The 22,267-nt window shown below is 41.1% G+C and overlaps 2 protein-coding genes across 2 annotated transcripts in view; one reads left to right on the forward strand and one right to left on the reverse strand.

Moving 5' to 3' along the window:
• The first annotated feature begins 61 nt into the window (after nucleotides 1–61).
• Nucleotides 62–8,424, forward strand: NANOS1 (nanos C2HC-type zinc finger 1). The gene is made up of 2 exons (XM_064514292.1): nucleotides 62–3,705; nucleotides 6,350–8,424. The coding sequence occupies exon 1, from the start codon at nucleotides 264–266 to the stop codon at nucleotides 1,026–1,028; it is 765 nt and encodes a 254-aa protein (XP_064370362.1). The 5' UTR covers nucleotides 62–263; the 3' UTR covers nucleotides 1,029–3,705; nucleotides 6,350–8,424.
• EIF3A (eukaryotic translation initiation factor 3 subunit A) overlaps nucleotides 8,228–22,267 on the reverse strand; it is a 36,862-nt gene continuing 22,822 nt past the window's right edge. The window contains exons 14-22 of the mRNA XM_026108162.2: nucleotides 21,565–21,678; nucleotides 21,151–21,273; nucleotides 20,025–20,178; nucleotides 18,800–18,984; nucleotides 16,831–16,919; nucleotides 12,908–13,635; nucleotides 11,482–11,656; nucleotides 10,880–11,049; nucleotides 8,228–9,537 (exon numbers count right to left, since the gene is read on the reverse strand). Coding sequence (XP_025963947.1) covers nucleotides 9,290–9,537; nucleotides 10,880–11,049; nucleotides 11,482–11,656; nucleotides 12,908–13,635; nucleotides 16,831–16,919; nucleotides 18,800–18,984; nucleotides 20,025–20,178; nucleotides 21,151–21,273; nucleotides 21,565–21,678 — 1,986 coding nt within the window. The 3' untranslated portion in view covers nucleotides 8,228–9,289. The remainder of the gene's footprint in view (nucleotides 9,538–10,879; nucleotides 11,050–11,481; nucleotides 11,657–12,907; nucleotides 13,636–16,830; nucleotides 16,920–18,799; nucleotides 18,985–20,024; nucleotides 20,179–21,150; nucleotides 21,274–21,564; nucleotides 21,679–22,267) is intronic.

A 22,267-nucleotide genomic window follows, 5' to 3' on the forward strand; every position in this document is an offset into this window, starting at 1 on the left:
GGGACTCGGGGGCCGCCTCGCCCCGCCTCGCCCCCCCGCCGCCCCTATTTGAGGCGAGGCGCGCGGCCGCGCGCTCCCAGAAGAGGCGGCGGCGGCGGCGGCGGCGGCGGCGGCGGCGGCGGCGGCGGCGGCGGCGGCGGCGGCGGCGGCGGCGGCGGCGGCGGCGGCGGCGGCCCCGGGCGGCCCCGGGCGGACCAAGCGGACCCGATCGACCGGAGGCGAGGCGAGGCACGCGCTGGGCGGCGGCGGCGGCGGCGCGCCCTATGGAGGCTTTCCCCGGCGGCAAGCTGGAGCAGCACCGGCACCTCCCGCCCGGGGAGCGCCTGCCAGGCGCCCGCTACGGCGCCCGCGGCCACAGCGGCTGCGGGAACGTGTTCAACTCCTGGAACGACTACCTGGGGCTGGCCACGCTCATCACCAAGGCCGTGGGGCCCGGCAAGGGCTTCGGCGCCGAGCCGCCCTCCGTGGTGGTGGCGGCCGCCGTGCCGCCGCCCGAGGAGGAGGAGGAGGAAGAGGAGGAGGAGGAGGCGGCGGGGCCGTACTTCGAGGGCGCGCTGGACTTGCACGACCTGGAGCTGTGCGGGCACCACCACCACGGCGAGGGTCTGCTGGAGGAGCGCTTCGCCCACTTCAGCCCCTTCCCCGGGCGCGGCGGCCCCGCCGCCGTCGTCTTCGGCTGCTCGGGCGAGCACCCGGGCCGGGAGGGCTCGCCGCACGCCTGGGGCGGGCTGGTGGTGGCGGGGCGGCTGCCGGCGCACCCGCGGGCCGCCGCCCGCCTGCTCAAGCCCGAGCTGCAGGTCTGCGTCTTCTGCCGGAACAACAAGGAGGCCGTGGCCCTCTACACCACGCACATCCTCAAGGGACCCGACGGGCGCGTCCTCTGCCCGGTGCTGCGGCGCTACACCTGCCCCCTCTGCGGCGCCAGCGGGGACAATGCCCACACCATCAAGTACTGCCCCCTCTCCAAAATGCAGGCGGCCAGACAGCTCAAACACGCCCGGACCGCCCTGGGCAAGAAGGTGCGCTAGGCGCGGCCGGGGGGGCGAGCGGCCGGACAGCGGTGCCCCGCCGCCCAGGAGACCCCTTCCTGCTCTTTTTCTTTTTAGGATTGTCGTAAAAGCGGATTACGTTTTGTTCTTTAACACATTAATATATTAAACGCGGAGACTAGAGTGTGAGAGTCCCCGGGCTGGTGTCTTGCAGCGGATAGCTTCTAGTTTGTGCGCTTGGCGTGCGGGGAGCCCAGCGCGGAGCCTAACGCTATGTCATGGTAACTGCGCCGTTTAGATGCACTGTATTTGTTTATGGTATAAATACATATATGATTTTTTAAGAAAACGGGTTTACGACGAGATCTAATGGCGAGCCGTGCCGGGGCGGGCGGCTAAGGGAAGCGCTTGACAGTGCGCTGCGCCGGCCGCTGCGCTGGGGGGGCGGCGGGCCGCGGCTGCCCGGGCCCCGGCGGGGGAGGCGGGCCCGTGTCCCCGGGCGTGCGGCGGGGCGGCGTCGCCCTCTGCTGCCTTCGCGCCCGGCCGCCGCGCTCACCGCCCGGCGCGGCGCAGCCCAGCCCCGGGCGGCCCCTGCCCCGCAGGGGACAAGGCTGCGGCCGCCCTCGCCCCGCGGCGGCCCGCTCCGGACCTGTGCGCGGCGCTGCTTTCCTCCGCCTGGGCCCTGCTTGCTTGTTCAGCCTGGCCCAGCAGCATCTGCGCTGTGTGCCAAAGCTGGTGTTTTCCCGGTTAGTAGCAGTGTACTTAATTATGGTATGACATGGTGCATTTCAGATCTTAAACTAAACAGCTGAGTGATTTCCTCCACTGAGCTCAAAACCAGGTAGCTGGTTGTGGTCAAACCTGTATTTGGTTACTTAGTTGGTAATTAATACCCCTGCCACTAAATTGCAGTGTCCTAAGTGCCCCACGGTTAAGCTTGAATTATTCTGCTGGTGAGTGTGGCTGGCTCTGATCTTGCAAAATGGGTATCAGGCACAGGTTTCTGTGTCTGATACTGAGCTTCAGGGAAGGTCTAAGAAGAAAAGGTGTGAAAGTACTTGATGAATATGTAACAGGTCTAGGCAGGGGTGGAAACTGAGCCCTTGCTACAGAAGGAAAGGCAAGAGATGTGGCAGAAGACAAGCTTTAATGCAGCTTGTGTGTGATGAAGAATGAGAAGCTGATGGAAGGCCTTTGAAGGGAAAAGGGACATGGTCAAAGCAGAAGGCAGTCACCACCAGAACTGCAGATAGACATCAACAACAGAAGGTTATATTTGTCAAGGCCAGAGAGAAGAACATGGCTTTAAGTCATTGTAAGATGGGAGAGATCTACCTATGTCATTAACAAAAATATCCCTAATGCTACACAGACTGTACAAAATGTAAGACTGAAGCTGAAGACCAAGGAAAGAGTTCTGAATCCTAGGTCGTGCCAGTTTCTTGACAAGCAGGGCTGTGTTGCCTCTAGTTCTCAAGAGACCAGGAATTGTTTTTATTGTGACTAGATGGCAGGACAAGAAGAAGTAGGTTTGCAGTTTGGTTAGAATGAGTCCCCCAGAGCTGAAAGGCTGGTGTATGCAAGTTCTCAGTGCAGAGAGGGTTGTGCTGTAGATGACTTTACCTAGAGTTGGGATAGAGAAGGGAACCCAGGGGTTGCCCTGCCAAAAAGCTATCATCAGACAAGGGAGGTGATGAAAAACTTATGCAAGAACAATTAGGGAATCACCAGGAAAAGGAGGGGGGACAGGTGCAGAGAGAAAAGAAAAAAGGGAGCTAGGGAAGTGAGGTTATATGCATTTGTGTGGACTCCTTTTGAGAAGCTGCTCAACAGAGAATGGGGGGAGGATAGCAGGAAGCAGGACAGTCAAGAATGGAGTCAAAAGGTGTGCAAAATAGGCTGGAAAGGAAGGCTTAAGATTCATTACTTGTGACTGCTATTGACTGGCACAACTGCAGCCCTGAGGATAGAGAAACTGAATCTATACGGAAGTATTCTCTTGATCTTCACCAAACTCATCCCTTAGATAGCATTAAGTCTAATTATCAAATGTAAAGGGACTTGCACCTTACAGCAGCTACATTTTCCTTATCCTAAAGTTGCATATTGTGTTTGTTCTGTAGGGCTTGCATTACAGACTCTTCTAAGCTGCTAAAGTTTAATTAGATTTTGTAATGTCAAGTCCACATAGGTTTAATCTGTATCAACCACCAATTAGAATCAAGCTTGAATGTAATGCTATGGAGAGAATTTTCTTTCATGTTTTTGTTACCTTCTCGTAAAATTTTGAAGCTCAGTGTGTGTATTTTAACCCAGATGGCTGTTAATGGAGACAAAAGCAAGAAAGAAACATCATTGGAAAACACCTTAAAATTTTTCTTAAGGGAAATACTGACAGGGCTGTGTTGGAGGTGTCCCTGATGGTGCTTGTGATGCACCTGAATTAAGCTCCCTTGTTCTAAGAGAATGCCTGGGATTCATCAAGACAGCAAAATATCCCCCTGCTTTGAAGGGCACTAACGGTTTTTGGCACCTGCTCCTCCCCTCCACCTGCCGAAGAACACTGCTGCTGTATCTTAAAAGCTTCTGCTCCTGCATATGACTCCTGACTCCTCTCTTGTTCTACGTGCGTACTTACACGCTTGCGGGGGAAAGGCTGAGAGCTGCCTGTCATAGGCACTACACAATATTAAGCATGTGATCAAAGTATTAACAGGTAAGACAATACAGTATTCACTTCAAAAGACCAATTAGGAAAAAAAATATTCCAGAGAAGATAATAGGAATCAGAACTGCCAAAAGACAGTTTAAAAGCAGGGTTTTCAAACAAGTCACTTTGCATGATCATTTAACAGTACTGCATTCTTTTGAGTGATTTGCCTTTTAAAGCTTTACAAGTCGATGTGATTCATCTTACAAAGACCGAACCTTTAAAGGCTTTGGGGATGGGGGGAGTGTTGAAGTAAACTTCTAAAATTACTTCCTGTGCACCAGCACATTCTTTGTGGCACTAAGTAGGCAGAAACATGCTTGTTCTTGGTCACTCTTAAAAGCTGAATATGATAATGCTCATAGTTCCATGTAGATTTCTTAAATTACTGGAAACAACTTCAGTTAGTAATGAGTAACTGAAGTCCTAGGAGGAACAAATAGTTTAAGCAGAAAGCAGCCCATGCTGAACGCTGTTACATGCTCCACAGAAGATGACTAGGAAAAGCAAGCTTAATGTTATTTTCATTTGATTTAAACCAGTAATTTTGACTTGCAGATGCCTGCAGTACAAATATCTTCAAAGAATCACTTCCTTTATTTCAGAGAAATATCCCTAGGCATGCAAGTGAGTCTTTTACATAGTGATATTTTGTTAAAAATATATTTCATATCAGAGGAATGAACAAAATATTGGATAGCTATACAACATCCTCAATTAATACTCCTTTTGAGGAAAAAGGAAAGTACTTCTAATTAAAAGCTAATTTCAGATACCTGACTTGAGCTCTTTTGAATTCTCTATGTAAATCTGTACATGTGAAAGTGAAAGTCCTATACCAGTGCCATAGTTTGTGCCCTTCATCCTACTGTGGACTGATGTGCCTCAGGCAGCAACTTTGCCCTGTGACTGAACACTGATGGACACAAAATGTCTGTACTTCCTCTAGACATGCCTGGTTGACCCACCAAATTAGTTATTATGTACTGGAAATAGGCTGACAACAGTCATGTAAGGCAGGAGATATTACTGCTAATGTGCCTATCCAGACAAAAATGAGGAGATTTTTGTTAAATCTTCAAATATGATGAAGAAAGGAATAAATTGTCCCTGTGTCTGATAGTGAAAGAACTAACAAAGCTTAAATTACAGCAAGGGAGATCTTGATTAGGCAAAAAGCACTGGAATAGTTTGCAGAATCTTCATCCTACCATAACTAAATCCATTAATAATTCTACTTAAGAAGATCAGACAATGTTTAGAACATTTTGGTCCTGCCTTAGCAAAATGGGAGGAAGTGGATGCTCTTGCTATGCCTCTTGCATGCCCATTTCCTGCAATTCTGTAATAAACTACATATAATTTTTACTAATTTCTGAATAAGAGGTACATTTTTGAACCTTACATTTCACTGACCTAATAATTTAATTTTGTAGGCTTATACAGTTTAACAGTACCTTTCTACTATAGTAGGAAAGCTTGCTTAAATGTAATGGTTCCTGCCAGTCAGTAGCTGCAGCCCTTTTTTTTTTTTTTTTTTTTTTTTAGGAAAAAAAATCAAGATACATTTCATTTAAAGCAAAATAAAAGTTCTGGTACTTTTCCTGTTTGAGATTGCATTCTGACTGTTCAACACTCCACTTATAGCTCCCAAATGTATTTTGATCCCTTTCATGACTGCACTAAGGCTCATGCAGCCAAGGTCATGATTTGTCTTGAACTGTGACTCTCTCTGGTTTGGAGCAACACCACTTCATTCTGATTGCCCCTGTATTTAGTCAGCAATTCTCATAATTTTTTTTTTTCAAAGCAAAAGCACTTTAGAGGAAACATAATTAAAATGTCTATATGCAGGCAGCTTACTGAGTTCACCCACCTCCCACAACAAGACTGATGGGCCTTTTGTAGACCCTGCTTCTGCTGAGCATGTTGGCAACCCTCAGCCTCTTCCACAAGCCAGAAGGGCAAGTCTCTGAGCTTTTTCTGGAGAAAAAAAATGGACATGTTCATACCTGATAAGCCCTATGTTGGTTTATTCCTAGAGATTGCTTTAATCAAGCAACATTTGTATGTTTTCAACCAGCAGCACCAGTCTTGACTAGTTTTGTGATTGAAACATAGTATTTTACAATTTATGCTTTTTTTCTTTTTGATTTCACTGAAGACTTTAGTTTAGTTAAACATTAACCAAACACAGGCTGCTATAGAATTCATTTCACTTCATCAACATTCTCTAAGTATCCAAATGTTGTATTCATGTATAATTATGGTAATAGGTAGAGGTTTATCTGGAGTGGGTCAGAAGTAATTTTTGACCACTGAAGTTAGTATTTTGTCTAAAATGGTGAAACAATAAAATAAATACATTGTTGTGTCTGTAAAGTTCACATCTTCCAGATCTTTTCTCAAGCAGCCTGGTCCTGAGAATCCTACATGTGACAGTCTCAAATATTTTGAGATCTGTGTTGTGACAATCTCAAATATTTTAAAAAATTTAGTAATTTAGATAAATCCCCATTATAAAACTGTTCCATTATCTGGTTCAATGACCATTAATACATTTATCCCCACAAAAATATGGTCTTGCTTGGATAAAATTAAAAATACATAACTGGAGGTATGATCATTTTTCACATCTCCCCACTGACAGGAGAAAGGCAAATGTTGCACACATCCTCCAAAAAAAAGGTGAAAAGGACAATCCAGGAAACTACAGGCCAGACAATCTCACTTTGGCCATGGAGCAAGTTATCTTGGAGCATGTTTCTAAGCACATGAAGGAGAAGGTGACTGTGCACAGTCAGCATGGATGTACCAAGGGTAAATCATGCCTGACCAACCTGACTGCTTTCCAGGGTAGAATAACTGGTTTTGTGGACAAGAAGAGAGCCATGTCTGTTATTTCGCTTGACTTCACCAGGGCTTTCAACACTGTCTACCGCAATATTCTTGTATCTGCATTAGGATGTTACAGTCTGGATAGGTGGGCAACCAGGTGGCTAAAAAGCTGGCCGGACACCTTCAGGCTCAAAGGGTCATGGTCAATGGATTGTACTCAACCTTCAGTGGACCCCACAGGGGCCCAGCCTGGGACCTGGCCTCTTTAACATCTTTATCAGTGACCTACAGGCAGTGACAGAGTGCACTCTCAGCAAGCTCACAGATGACACCAAACTGGGATGATCAGTCAGCACAGGCAAGGGCAGGGCTGCCATCCACAGGGACCTACCCAGGCTGCAGGAATGGGCTGATGGGAACAGCATGGAGAAATGCAAAGTCCTGCACTGCTAAGGAAGAACTCCTTGCAACGGTACAGCCAGGGAGCTGACTGGCTAGGGAGCAGCTCTGCTGAATAAGACCAGGGCTCCTGGCAGACAGCAAGCTGAGCATGGGCTAGCAGCGTGCCCAGGCAGCAAAGGCCAGAAGCACCCTGGGCTGTATGGACAGCAGCAGGGCCTGGAGATTGAGGGAAGCCTCAGGGCCCTCTATCCAGCACCCACTGGACTACATCTGGATACTGTGCCCAGTTTTGGGCCCCTCCAACACAGCAAAGACATTGATAAACTGGAGCAAGTGCAGCAGAGGGCCCCCCCGAATGGTCAGGTGCTGGAGCACTTGCCCTGTGAGGAGAAGCTGGGGGAAATGGGGCTTGTTCAGCCTGGAGAAGGAAAGGCTTTTGAGGGAGACCTAACTGCAACCTGCCAGTACCTAGGGGGAAGTTATCAAGAAGATGGAACCACACTCTTCACAGTGGTGCTTGGGCAAAAGGACGAGACAACAGGTAGACGCTGAAAAGAGAGGAGTTCAAGCTGGATAGAAAGAGAAACCTTTTTCCTCATGGGGCAGTCAAGTACTGGAACAGATTGCCCAGAGGTTGTGCAGTCTCCCTCCTCAAAGGTTTTCAAGGCCAGACTGGCTAAAGCCCTGAGTAACATGGTCTGATTTCACCCCAGGAGGTTGGACAACAGACCTCCTAAGGCCCCTTCTAACCAGAATTATCCTATGATCCTAAAACGCACAATTTAAGGACAGCAACAAGTAGCTGAATAGCAGCAGCACCCACTATCCCACATCTAATAAGCACTCTCTGTTACTGGATAGATCCCATTCTCTGATTCCATCCTTTACAGGATTGTATGAGGCACACAAACCACAAATTCATCTTGCTTAGAAAAACACTAATGCTCTGAAGGAATTCTATGATTTAGCAAGCAAAGAAGTGGACAGGCTCCAAAGGCACAAACATCTGGCACTCACAGAAGATGACTATGAGACCAAGAGCTGAGAAGTGACTAGGATCTGGAAAACTCAGGGGAGGGCAGGAAAAGAACAGGAAGAGGAGTATTACAACTTATGTTCACACATGTTAAAATTCAATAAGGTTTCTCAGAAAGAAACTCTGTCCCGTTTTGTCACATTGTTTTTCAACTGGTACAGAAACAGGTAGGCATACAGACAGTTATTAAATTCTTGTTCTGCATTAAAGTACATTTCAGCAAGTTATTAAGAAGTCAAGACGCTATAGAAGCTAATTCCAGAAGTTGTTTATTTATCATTGAAGAAACACACAGCAGCAAGTTCTGTGTTGGCTTCAGTATGGCCAGATAGTTAATCATTGTTACTGCACCCCAAAATTGAAGTCAACACAGCCATTACTACAAACCACTTTTTTGGAAAGGGAAAGAATGTACCCTGAAGACAAAGAATTTGGGGGGGGGGGGGGGGGGGGGGGGGGAATCAACAATTTCTCCAAAACCACACATTTTAAATATGACAATATTTATAAATCCTTGAAAGGCATGAATTATCCAGTAATGGAAAAAGCAGCTGTGCTCTTGGCAACAGAAAATACATAACAATATGCTTACCAAAATGCTTGAATCATAAAAGCTTTCAGTTTTGTGGTTGTACACTGCAGCAGTATACATTACTGGAACAATGACTGCAAAATGGCTTTATAGGCATATGTATTCAAGTAAATCTACAGAAAATATCCCAGTGTAGCTAATGCTCATAATGTTTACTGTATTTAATTCAAATTTCAACAACTTACTGAATTTAGATAATGATAAAATGTCTCTCAAAACCATTTGCCCTCAAAAATACCGAAATAAGAGAGGGTTTAATATCTTTTTTTTTTGGCTAATTATGGAAATTGATCCAGATCTGCTTTTCAATAATTCCACCACTGTGTGAACAGAGGTGTTTTCAGATGCATGTTTTGTGATGATAATACCCCATTCCAAATTAAGAACAACTAAAAATAAAAAAGGTCAGCTTGTTTTGGTGAAAGATAGAAGTATTATTCAAGACAGCTGTTGGGCTTGCTTCTTTTTATTTTAGCAACAAGTGATCCATGAAATAAGCAATATTTGAAATTTCAAAAACTGGTATTCAATTTCCAAACTTCTGCTGTGAGTTTTGTGCATGATCAATCTATATGAGTAAGTAATTCAGGCTCATGCTTTCATGTTACCTCAAAATATTTGTTAAAGAATTCCAATCGAGAATGTTTATAAGCACAAATATAACCTGTGGATTCAATCAAATCAAAGCTAAAACATTGGTTAAACTCTGTTTTGATTTTCGCTTAACGTCGTACAGTGGTCCATCCTTCTTCATCTGTCTCATTTTTAGTACGGCGAAGAGACTCACGCTCCTTTTCTGTCTTCCAGGAACCCTTCTCCTTCTCCCCATCTTTTTCTCGTTCTTTTGATACTGGTGGGGGAGCAGAAGCTGGAGGAGCAGCAGGAGCAGGAGCAGGAGCAGATCGCCGCACTGGTTCACGTTCTTCTCCACGTTCTTCTCTCCTATCATCAGCACGCCGCCATGAGCTTGCTACAAATACAGAAGGACATTAAAAAATGTTATGTTCAACCTGCAGCTTGCAAGAGTTGAAACAAACATGCCCAATATTGATTCTGATTCAGTAGCTCTCTACCTTGCCAACAGGTAGTATGAGGATGACACCCAAATGCACAGTTTAATTTTACAGTGAAGTAATGTACAGCAACTTACTCTCAAGCCTTTTTTCAGATTCAGCATTGTTGTGAGCAACTGAATAGTGTCATCTTTAAAATACAGTAACTGAAATAAGAATGTTCTATTGATGTACAGAGTTTTATGATGTAAAATAGATTCTTATTTTACATTAATATCAGAATTATTAAAAGCACGGAATGCAACTCATTAGAAATGACTGAATCCTGAAAATAGAAAAATCCTAACTTTAAACAATGGTGTAAAATTTTTTTTTGGTGTTCAGTGTCTCAAAACACAGCAAATTCCTGTTCAAGCCTACTGAAATCAAAAGCAGAAATGGCACTAGATTATACAACTCCACTGGTAACAGTATTCAGAAACACTTCACTTATACTAAGGATTGATCATTTCCATCAAAAGGTGGTTAAGATTTTTACTCTAGTTATGTTTGTTATGTAGTTATGAACAAAGCTGTATCAAATACCAAAACAGACAGTCAAATAACAAAACAGTTCTTGATACGTTAAAAAAAATCTGCAGATTGAGAATCATATTATCATCCAGCTGGAAGTTCTATTCCAGTTTGTTCACTGAGATCACTGCATGACAGCACCCGTATTCAGAGAACACTGATACTGAGGGCTGAAATTAAAATGAAATGAGATTCTGAACATGAGAACTCATCAGAATTGGACCAGTCATATCTCGGCCTAAATGCATTTTCTGTTACTGTATTTTTAGAATACAGTATTACTAAATGTACATAATTAAAACAGATTATTAATCAAAATCAATATCACTAATAGTGTGGAACCAATAGGGCCCTATTTGCAAATACTTTCTCAGATTTTTGAGAATGTTAAGAAATGAGATAGAAGTGATTTTCTGGGATGTCTATCTTGATAATAAAAAAGAACTAAAAGATGCCAAAGCACAAGAATTTCTTTCATCCTGAACATAATGTTACTATGAAAGCTGCACACTTAAAATATTATTCTTACAGCAGATGTGAAATGCTACCACAATAGTAGAGTACAATAAAAAAAGAAGTTAAGATTCACATTTACACTAAAGCTTCTGTATATTACTTTGCTGGCTGAGAATATAACTTATTCCCACTCTAACACCTATCACTGTCAGAGTAACATGAAGGACCTAAAATGAAGGTAAGCTTTTACTAACAAAGAAATAAACATACGTTCTTCACGGTCAGATCTGAGCGGTGGTCCCCTTCTGAGGGGTAGATCTCTGTCATCAATACGTCGATCTCTCATGTCACGACCACCTCTGTCCCATTCTTCACGACGGCTTGAATCCCTCCAGCTGGAAGTTTCCTCAGCTGGTCCTCTTCTCCAGCCAGCATCATCCCTTTTGCCATTTGAAACATAAAATAAATTTAAATGTTAACATTTTACCTCCGCTAGAGTAAGAAGAGATATTAAATCAGGACACAGGAATTTTCAGGCCCATTGGGTCTCTATTTAATATACTGACATACTTCTAAAACCCCTTCTGTTTTTCTGGACCCTAATGTGAAACTCCCTCAACAACATAAAGATTGAAAGATATTTAAAAGGAGTAAAGGATTCTGGGATTCCTTCTGTAAACAATTAACATTTTCTTAAAAACAAACAAAAAAACCCCCAAACCCCACAATTCATTTACTGCCTTGATGAACTGCTCAGTTTCATACCAACCAACCACTGTTCGTCTCACTAGGCAATGTCAGGCTATTTTCTTAGCAGAGCAGTCTCTTTTTTACAGAAACATTTCGCACATATTTAAACAGAAAAGTCAAACCTGGGACGCCTGAAACGATCATCTCTATCAAAATCTCGGTCTCTGTCAAATTCACGGTCTTTTTCAGTTTCATCACGATCTTTGTCTCTATCCCATTCACGGTCTCCTGGAGGTCTGGAGTCTCGGGGGGGGCCCCAGCTGTCCTCACGAGCCTTTTCTCGTTCTCTCCACCCCCCTATAAGCAACAAACACGAAGTAATTTGTGACCGAATTCTGATCTCTATGTAGACAAAGCATCATTTACTTCCCTCACAGAAACCGGTTCTTCTAGTTTTGTACACCCTGAGGATCTTATTTAATTTTTTGAAGATATGTCTGCATTTGAAAAGCCACATAGACATAATATTGAAGAAACTGCTTAATATGAAGCATATACCTCACATACCAGGACTTCCTGTAACAGTTCAGCGCAGAGCTGATTATACCCTGCATATTGTATCAGTCAGAAAATACCATGCTCCTCAAAGATTTTGTGCAAAATGAGCAAAGAAAGAAAGAAATAGGGTAGCTTAGACAGCGGATTCCTCTGTGAAAATCCACAAGCGAGAAGATTTTAGGCAACCAAATTCATAAAAACTTACTGCTTTTTGAAGTACTACTTTAAAATGTGACTATCAGTTACCATCTACTTACACAACACTTCCTTTGTCCTGTGATAATCTTAATTCACAGATACTTAGGAATGGGAATTCTGTATTATACAGCCTTTTTTTTTTAAAAAAAAAGAGGCGAGGAGAAAGCAATTAGAGTACCAAGATTTACATATTTACTGTCTACTTCTTGCAGCTGATGTGGTAAATGTAAATATGTAAATCTGAACAAAAGAGACAAGGAAAAATATTTAAACATCATCAACAGTTCTGAAAAGAATCCAAAACAAATGCAGCATTCACCATCAACAAGATGTAGGACCACAAATAAACTATATAGGAATAGGATCATAGGACACTTCATGGTTGAATTCAAACTCCTGCTCAAAGCAGGACTTTCAAAAAAGGCATACCCCAGAACAATAAAATAGAATGGTAAAAACAAGAATATTTTTCCACACTAAAAAACTGACCAAAACCAGAGCCACTTGAATGACTTATCTAGAAACCTTCTTAGAAGGAGGTTAATTTCAGACATATTTTTACGGGAAAGAAACCAAGGTGTGCCTGCCTAGTAAAAAGGTCTCTTTCTCATCAGGTCATTAAACTTGTGATATCTTCTAGGAAACCAATAAACACTGCTGCATTTCATTTTTTTTTTAAATTCAGCCAAATGAAAAGGATTAATTATACTATGTAAAGAAGGGTCCACATTAGCCAAATTAATTCGGACATTTTCAGAGAGTTGATCCTCCCATCTCTGGCACCAAGTACGTCATAACCATTATCCACTAGATTAACATGTGCTTTGGAGGCATGACTGTTACTATACTTACCTGGTTTACCAAATGGTCTCCAAGGACCTGGCCGTGAATCATCCCCACTACGCCATGGACCCCTGTCATCATCTCTTCTGGAGAGCCTGTCATCATCTGCACTACGCCATGGTCCCCTGTCGTCATCCATCCCACGTCTGGGACCCCTGTCGTCATCCATCCCACGTCTGGGACCCCTGTCGTCATCTGCTGCACGCCAACTGCCCCTGTCATCATCCAGCCCACGCCTGGGTGGTCTATCATCATCCAAAACCCGCCTTGGTGGTCTGTCATCATCCAGCCCACGTCTGGGTCCTCTGTCATCGTCTGCTGCACGCCAACTGCCCCTGTCGTCATCCAAGCCACGCCTCAGTGGCCTATCATCATCCAAACCACGTCTGGGGGGCCTGTCATCATCCATCCCGCGCCTGGGACCCCTGTCATCATCTGCAACTCTCCAGCTTCCTCTGTCATCATCCAAACCACGCCTAGGAGGCCTGTCTTCATCCAAACCACGTCTGGGTGGCCTGTCCTCTTCCCCTTCACGCCTAGGTGGCCTGTCCTCTTCCCCTTCACGCCTAGGTGGCCTGTCTTCAGCTGCTTCCAAAGGAGGACGTTCCTTTTCTTCAGCAGCACCTCGTCGGGGCAGATCATCCCCTCGTCGGGGCAGATCATCCCCTCGTCGGGGCAGATCATCCCCTCGTCGAAAAGGTCTTTCATCATCTCTTGCTTCTCCTCTACGCCAATCTCTGTAAAACCATAAGAAATGAGCAAATAGGAGAAACTGACATCCAAGGAAGCTTTATGTATTATATCAATGGCATCAAACTCCTCAAGGGTACAATTTCTGAAAGCATTCACTTGATGTGGGGTTGCAAACACATTTACAGAGCTTGCAGTTTTCATACACACGTTCTAATTGCCTTCACTGCTACAGGAAAGTGATAGGTAACCTTTTCTATAGCTTCAGGAAAGACTGAACAGTTTATTATCCCCTTCAAAACCACAGCTGTTTAGTCATCCCTGGTGGGCCATCTGCTGCAATGCAACAGAGAACAGGTTTGGCTACCACACTGAGCCTAATTTGAAAAACTCTAGCTAAGTCTCAAAGAATCTGTATTAAAAAACCACAATCATCAAGTAAGTATCCCCCTTCTATACCCACATAACAACCCTATAATCTAATCTCTGTTTCTGTATGCTTTGGCACAGTTCCGGCTCAACAGATTGGCAATACTCCCAGTGACAAGCATCCACAGCTAGATAAGGCAGGACAACCTAGAAAGCTCATGACACAATCCACTACTTCCCCCTTCTCTTGTGCTAATTGACTGCAAATAGAGTTCACCAGGCTTTGGCAGGCTGACAGTGCTTGCACAGACTCCCCTTACTAAGATATATGTGGGAAGTAAAGAACTGGTGAGAATTTTCCCTGGGGTATCAAGACAACACTTTGTCTTTGAAATATGCTTGGTTTTATAACACTGAAAAGATCAGACACTACTGAACATCAGTTAGAGCCTTCTGTCCTATCATTTCTCAGGACATACTGTTTATTTTAATGTCTATAGGTCACTCAGAGACACTCAGTAGACAGTATTCTGCACTCCATTTTCACAGTCCCATTGTACACAGCCAAAACAGGACCACTTTTACATACACATTTGGACCGTAAACCTTGGCTTTGTCACCAGATTAATTTCTTTATTTCATGCAATTAATATTCCTAAAGCTTCCTCAACAATGAAAAGGAATAAGCAATGGTACACCACAAAGATGGAAGGTGATATCTGCCTCTTGGAAACAGAAGAAATGTCGTATATTTTCATACTAAGATGGACTTCCTTCTCCTTCTTAAAAAAAGTTATTACACCTACCACAGAATTATTAATTTTCCTCTTTTGTTTCTTATCATGATTATGTTTTTTGTACAATGAAGGAATGAAACAAATACTTGTAGTCTAGTTATAACTCATAACAAAGCCATTAACTGTCTAAGAGAGGGCCAGTAATATATTCTCTCCTTGCTAGATTCTTTTGTCTTTCCGCAATCTGTTTTTCTTGTAACTGGAATCATAGCATGAAAAAGACTGAGAACACTGGAACATGCTGATCACCTAGAATCCATTAAGCCAGGGGAAGGCTGTCTGTGTAATACAATTGGTTGTTCCATGATTGTAAGGACCTGTGTACTAATCTGGCACATATGTCATTAACTATCTCATTGCCATGAGAAATTCATGTCTGCAAGACACTTTTACAGCCTCTCCTCCTGTACTAGCATTCATAAGGTAATTTTAACACATCTGTCCAGTAGCTGTACTTATATGTAAATATACACTGCAAATCAAATCTGATGTTCTATCCTCTCTATTATTGTCTTTATCACTTGACTCCAAAACAGATTTCAGAATTATTTTATTCAGTTATAGTTAAGTTTGCAAGGCTATGTCTGTATCCAATACACATTTTCCCTTTACAGCCAAACTGCAGTTAGACTTGGGGCTTCTAAAGAATGCAGGATTACACACTTCTTATCCAGTTATGTCAGAACATAACTTTTACTTTGTTATTTTTTAAGTTGGGTAAAAAGAAAATAATTGAACAACATTCAACAATTTTACTTAAAATTACAGAGAGGTATTAATTTTGATTCTCCTAAACATTTTGGAGAAAGAGAGATGAAAAGTTTTACCAAACAAGCTATGCAATAATCCAAAGTATACCTATTTTTTCCTCCTCAGCAGTCACTTAGCTTAACTTCTATAAAATTTGAATGAGGAATGACTAAGAGAGCAGTTTTGCAGAAAAATTCTAAGCTATAATGATTCAGAAATGAATATGGGTCACCAGTGCCATTCTGTTGTGAAAAAATGTATCACATTGAAGAATACAGATAGACTCATTAAATGCTTATGTGATGTGTAAAGTGCTACTTTTCCACTAAACAGCTAAAGGCTTCTGCTCAGAGTTTCATGCAATTTTGGATTTTACAATTTACAAGAAAGTGGATCATGACCAAGAAGGGCAGTACAGCTTTTAAGGAAAGACTATTTTGTGTACAGAAAGATAAGTCTCTTCAAATAAGTTAAAAGAAATTGCTAGAAAGAAAAGGAATAAATTGATCTTTGCTTCCACAGGAGAGACAGTGCATTGTAACTGATCTGAATTGCTGCACTGGAAATTAACATTAGACATTTATAAGAATCTATCTAACTGTAAGGCTAATTAAGCAAAAATATTTTAGGCACAGCTCATTCTGTTGTGGAGCAGAGGGCAGAGTCTTCATTATTAGTGAACATATGCAAATACCCTAAAAACATAGATGTGTAGAAGCTTTTTTTAAAAAAAGTGCAAAGTACCTTCAGAATATTCTTCCTTCAAAAATCCTTCCTTCTCTGTTCCATACAGCTTTTCAAAACTTGGTTCTAGTTTATGACATATATTTCCTGCTTTGGAAGCCATTCTGGGACTTGAATAGTTTGAGACTCTTGAGTTTTGACTTTACCATTTTTATACATTACTTTCAGTTTTCTAAATGAAAAATCTCAAACAATTTGATCATCCAGAAAGTCTATAATCTATTTGTCATCCTTCTCCATTCTGTACTTAACCAACTTGCCTACTTGCTTTCTGTTATAATCAAAAATTTCTGCCCTCCTCAAACATTGGTGCCAGCTGTGTATCAGCTGCGGAAAGCATCATCTAGCTTTCACATACTTAGGCTAAATACAATCAGAACATTATCTGAACGCAATTCCAAGATAAAATCTCTCTCTCATTTTGGGATCCTTACAAAGTAATTTTTTAATACAAGGTAACTTGCAGAGATATAAATGCATGAGATATAATTCAAAGTTAGTGCAACTTTAGCAGTAGCAATGAAAAGGGAACCCACACATTTTGAGCCCCATAAAAGTGGTGCTTAGTAACCCAATAATTACCTTTCCACTGGTGCTCGTCGCCACTCAGATTCTGTCTCACCACCTCTTCTCCAGGAGCTTTCAGACTCCCTATCGCCCCAACGAGATTCCTGTATGTCAAAGCAAATTAGGAGCATCCTCTTTGAATACTTCAAAAAACAGATTTCCAACTAAAAAATTATTCATTTAAGAGCATACTATACTCCAGAAACTCATTTCTTACACTGGAGAGAATATTGAATAATCAGGACGTCAAATAAGTTAAATATGGTCTTAACTGATTAATTTTATTGATTCTGGCAGGGCTAAAAAATAATCGGGTCCCCTTCATGCCATGCATTGTACTAACAGGGTAGAGTATATGTAAAGTTAAAACACTAAAAAGTTTATTATAACTAAGTACATGAACAAAATGACAGTGAGCCATAGCTACAGCTGTTAACACAAAAAGATGTTTTAACAGTTTTACTTTCCTACCAGATAGGACAATAGGAATTCGGTCACACAACCCTTTGCTTTTTCAAAAGTACTTTCTAACCACATCTGAAGACACCACTCTGATTAACTTAAGGTCTCTAAAGCAGAGACCATTTTTTTCTGAGTTTATACAGCACTTAACCCGAGACTTCAACACAAAAACGGTTTCGTTATTTGCAATTCACACAAGTTGCTTATATGCAGAGCAAAGCAATAATCAGTAATTTCTTTCACTAAAAGTAAAAACACCTTGCTCCACTACCACATAAAGACAAACCATTTAAACCATTCCTGACATTGTGGTTTATTCATTAATTCCACCATAGAAAGCAAATTAGGTAAGCAATACAAAACAACTGATTTCACATGATTATGTGAAATGACCTCTTTAAAAAGGGGTAATCCAGCTGGATCAAACAAGATATTTAAAACCACTCCTTGAAAACTGTTTGTATTTATCGGAGTTTACATTTCAGCACAGGGAAATATATAGGTTAAACAGGAACTCGCACATCCTTTATTCTATGAGTTTCTATTTAAATGCTTGTGGTAATGTTCTTGTAGAAACAACCCCAAAAAAATGGGCTGGGGTGGGGGGCGGTGGGGGGAGAGGAGAACAACTGCAAATGGCATTTTTCTAGCAGTTCTAGCAGTACAGATATCTTTTTCAGAACCTGAGTCAGCTTTTCTATACAGGTCAAGTACCCAGGGCTAAGAGTGCCTCTTACGTGAAGCATATTGGTGATGGTAGTTTACCAGATAAATAATCACTAAACCCAAAAACTTTTGAAGCAATTTATGCAAACTTCTGATTTCTTATCTTCATAGTGCTATTCAATAAAGCCTGCACTAAAGAAGGATAATGGCTATGGTGGATAAAATTTAAAAATTGTTCTTTTACTAGTAAGCTTTGAAAAAGTGAGAGCGTAAAATGTTTGTAGCGCTCAGTTGCATTTCTAAAATCATTAAATATTTAAATTTGAAAATAACTTCTTTTTGTTTCCTGTTGCATTGGGATAGTGATCTTTCCCCGATACTTATATTTGCAAGTGGAAGTTGCAAACACCTCATTTATATGTTTTATTTTATTGAATAAAAAAATAGTTTTATATTTTAGAAGAATTATGCTTAGACTGGGATTTTCCTTCAATACATAATACTCCAATTCCTGACTTTGGCATGAGTCATTACACTTACTTCTAATAGAGCTCTCATTTGTGTTAAAGAAAATGTTATTCAATGTTCTTGCTAGATTTTATTCTTTTAGCTTTTAAACAGATTGGAGATCTTGGCGGTTTTCTTGTTTTGCTTTGATTTATTTTACTTTTTAAACTGACATAATAATAATAAGCAGTAATAAATAAAAATTTAACTCCTAAATCAGCCACTAATGCTACAACTGTTTCTACAATACTGTTGCTAGTACTTAACTTGAATTTTCAACTACTTACAAATCATCTACAGAAACAGGAGCAACAGGAGTCAAAAAGAAAAAAAATCTGCAAATATTTACCTTTCTTGAAAATGGGTCATCCAGACCCCTCCTTTCTTCTTCCCTGCGACGCTCTCTTTCTTCTATCTCCATTTCTCTTTGGCGTTTTTTCTTCTCTAGTTCTTCTAGTTTTTTGACACGTTCCTGGTATTCACGCTGTTCTTGCTCACGTTTCTCTCGCTCAATGCGCTCCTTCTCCTCACGCTCTGTGCAATTTAAAAAATACATAAAACATACAACCAATATAATTGTACTACCCTTACACTGTATTTGAAAAAGGGTTACAAACAATCCTTTCCCTTCCACTCCATTAAAAAAAAAAAATCCATGCAAGCATTTTACAGGTCATGTTAAGAGCAGAATCAATTTTTTGGAAGTATCCTAACTCCAAAGCAATAGGAAAAGAAACCATGATACATTCTATTAACTTGACATCTGAAATAACTGCTGCTAGATATGGAAGTGAATGTCCCCATCCTTGTATGTTAACTCCATGTACAGACCACGGATATGCCAGCTAAAATAGCAGTAACTGACTCAAGTATGGCGAAGGAGCCTTTCCTTAAAAAAGGTTTAAAAAGAAAAAAAAATTAACTATCCATGTCAAAATTTTGATATTCATGATTTCTGTTTCTTTTCATTTGTTGTTAATATTGCATGGTTATAAACTCTCATACATAAAACCTTCATCCACCAAGCGACAAGCAGGGCAGAAATTTACCTTAAGGGATGTCTATGAGCTCTTCTCTCTTAAATCCTTGAAACTGGTTACCAGACAAACAATTCAATGTCACAGAAAGCTGCGTGAGTCACAACAATTCTTTGGTTGTCTGTCTAATACCAACGTTCCCTTTCTATTCTGTATGAGGTGTGCATAAACAAGTGGCCAGAACCCGAATTAAAAGAATAAAATGAAAGATTCAATTTTTCACTAGTGTCCCTTATCTCTTACTTTATTCATGTCTGGAGAAAGGGAAGGACTGGAAGTATTTGTTTGTTTTCATTTTCCACTCCTCCTATAAAGTTTTGCCTTCTTCTCCATGCTGCATGCGTATGCATCCAGAACAGGCATTAGACAGAATATAAAGGTACAGCAGCTAATAGCGATGAACGCAGTCTTTATCATTGACTGAAGGCGAATGGATTTCCTCTAATATTGTGAAACACGGAAACCTAAGTTAGCTGCATACATGTCTGGAATGGGTCAGGGATACAAAAGATACAATAACCATATTTGCAATTATACCTTTAAGCAGTTGTTCCTCTCGTAATCTTTGCTCTTCCTCTTCCTTTTCTTTGTAATAAATAATGCGTCTCTCCTCTTTGCGTTGCTTCTTGCGTTCCTCCAAGCGATTACGCCTTTCCTCTGCTAACCTTTCCTGGAACTGCTTGAGTTTATCCTGAAATACAAAGAGTACACATAAAGTCATCATAACTTAAATGTTTAAGACCTAAATAGTTACAGATCACTAAATAAAGTTGCAGAGAATCACAAGCTAAGGGCAATATATTAACTTGGCTCTACTACAGAATGACTGCTTAACATTTAGGTATTGTAGCTAACCTTTTTCTGCAATAAATTTGATATAAGGGAACAAAGATAATCAGCATGTACAATGTTAGTGCTCTATTTGCTTCTTTGGGAAAGCAAATACATTACCTAGTTACTGACCTCATCAGAATTTATATATAGTGCTGCATACACAGTTACCTAATCTGTTAAAATACTTAAAAAAAAGAAAACCTACTTCTTATTGCAACATAGGCGTATAATAAAAGTTACAACAGTCTCAGAAAATGTATTCAAAATGTAGAGCAAGAAACAAATCAACAGTTCTCCTCCTGCCCTCTTAGTCTAGTTGCTATTAAACTCTGTAGACATAAAATGTGACTTCAGGTACCAAATACTTGACTATCAAAATAATTACCATATTCAAACAAAAAGATGAAAAAAAAACCCCAAACACAAGCATTTATTTCCACATATTTCTTGGCTTCAAAATTATTTTTAGTATTATTCCACCACGGTAAGTCCAAGTTACTATACAGATAGCTGTTTAGTCACGTGCTACACGATGATCTCTTAATATCAGTGGAACTGTATTAAAATAAATAATTTAGCTACCTTTTAGGTTATATAGAGAATAATTGTCTATTTCAGAACTTGACATAAAAAACTGTAAATGATAAAATCTAGGAATGGATACAAAAATCTTATTTTCAGTTAAAGCAGGAAGTAAACAATCTCATAATTCTAAGCCACTGTAGACAATCTTTTTTCTTTTTTCAATTTTCATGAAGAATCACAGGGTCCCAAGTTGAGATCCTCACTTTAGAGAAAGAGTTTTATTACAAGACCAGATCTTGTGTACCTCATAAACTGTTCGTCGTGACGCTTTGAGCCTGGCTTCAAATAAATCCCTATCCTCCAACATCCTTGACAGTCTGTTCTTATGCTCAAGGGCTTTCTCACGCTCCAACTGCAAAGTAGTGATCTAAAAATAAATAATATATATGTATTACAAAGTAAGACCTTACTACATATTTGCATTCAATCCACCTCAGCCTCTACAGGAAGACAAATTATTTTTCCCTCTTTCAGAACCAAGCCAGAAAGACACTGAAGAATGAAACCGTAAAGCTAACACTTTCTTCTTCATACCAACTTTTTCCCACCTCCTCTGAATTGATCTGGAAAAGAGAATTATATACAGTGCAAAGCCACTTTATTTTTTTTCCCCCACTCATTACCAATGGATTTTGTTATCTGAATAAAAAATTCTTACCCTTTCTTCTTCCTGTTGCTCCCACAACTCCATATCATGCACTCTTTGTTCCTCATAGGCAGTCTTTATTAACGGAATTTCTTCTAAGCGCTTCGCTCTTTCAAAATAGTCAATCTACATAAAGGTAACATAATTTTAGCATGTTATATGCAAAGACCAAATCTGGAATGCTCGGTCCTCAACATCTCCCAAAAGGAAATCCTGGTACTTGGAGACTTTTCCAATATATCTGATATACCATTGTTACATAAGGTGAGCCATAAGGCTAAGCATTGGCAAATAAGCACGTTCCTGGGAGAGGATGCAAGACTAGAGCAAGCACATATATGACACTCCCACTAACACTCTCTCAGCATCAACACTCGTTAGCTCCAGGGATTTCCTGAGCAAGATGAAGTTTTTGTATATTTAGAAGGCATCAGTGGATGTCTTTTTTTCTTGCTCCCTGGAACTCAAAAGAAGCATTTCAAGTACAAAACATACTTTGGCAAGAAATTATATGGCTCACTACATGACGACCTGTTTTCTTATTTGTTCTGAACTTGGCTTTTACTCTTTACCCCTTGCAGTCAGTACAAGAACAACTGCTCCCTAGCCACAGCTGCTATGCAAGTTACAATCTCAGATTTCAGGAAAAAGAATATGATAGCAGTCGCTTCCAGACATAGGAGTACTAACTTACTTAGACATTTCTCACACAGAA

This window comes from Dromaius novaehollandiae, chromosome 6 (assembly GCF_036370855.1).
Source record: "Dromaius novaehollandiae isolate bDroNov1 chromosome 6, bDroNov1.hap1, whole genome shotgun sequence".
NCBI classification, from domain to species: domain Eukaryota; kingdom Metazoa; phylum Chordata; class Aves; order Casuariiformes; family Dromaiidae; genus Dromaius; species Dromaius novaehollandiae.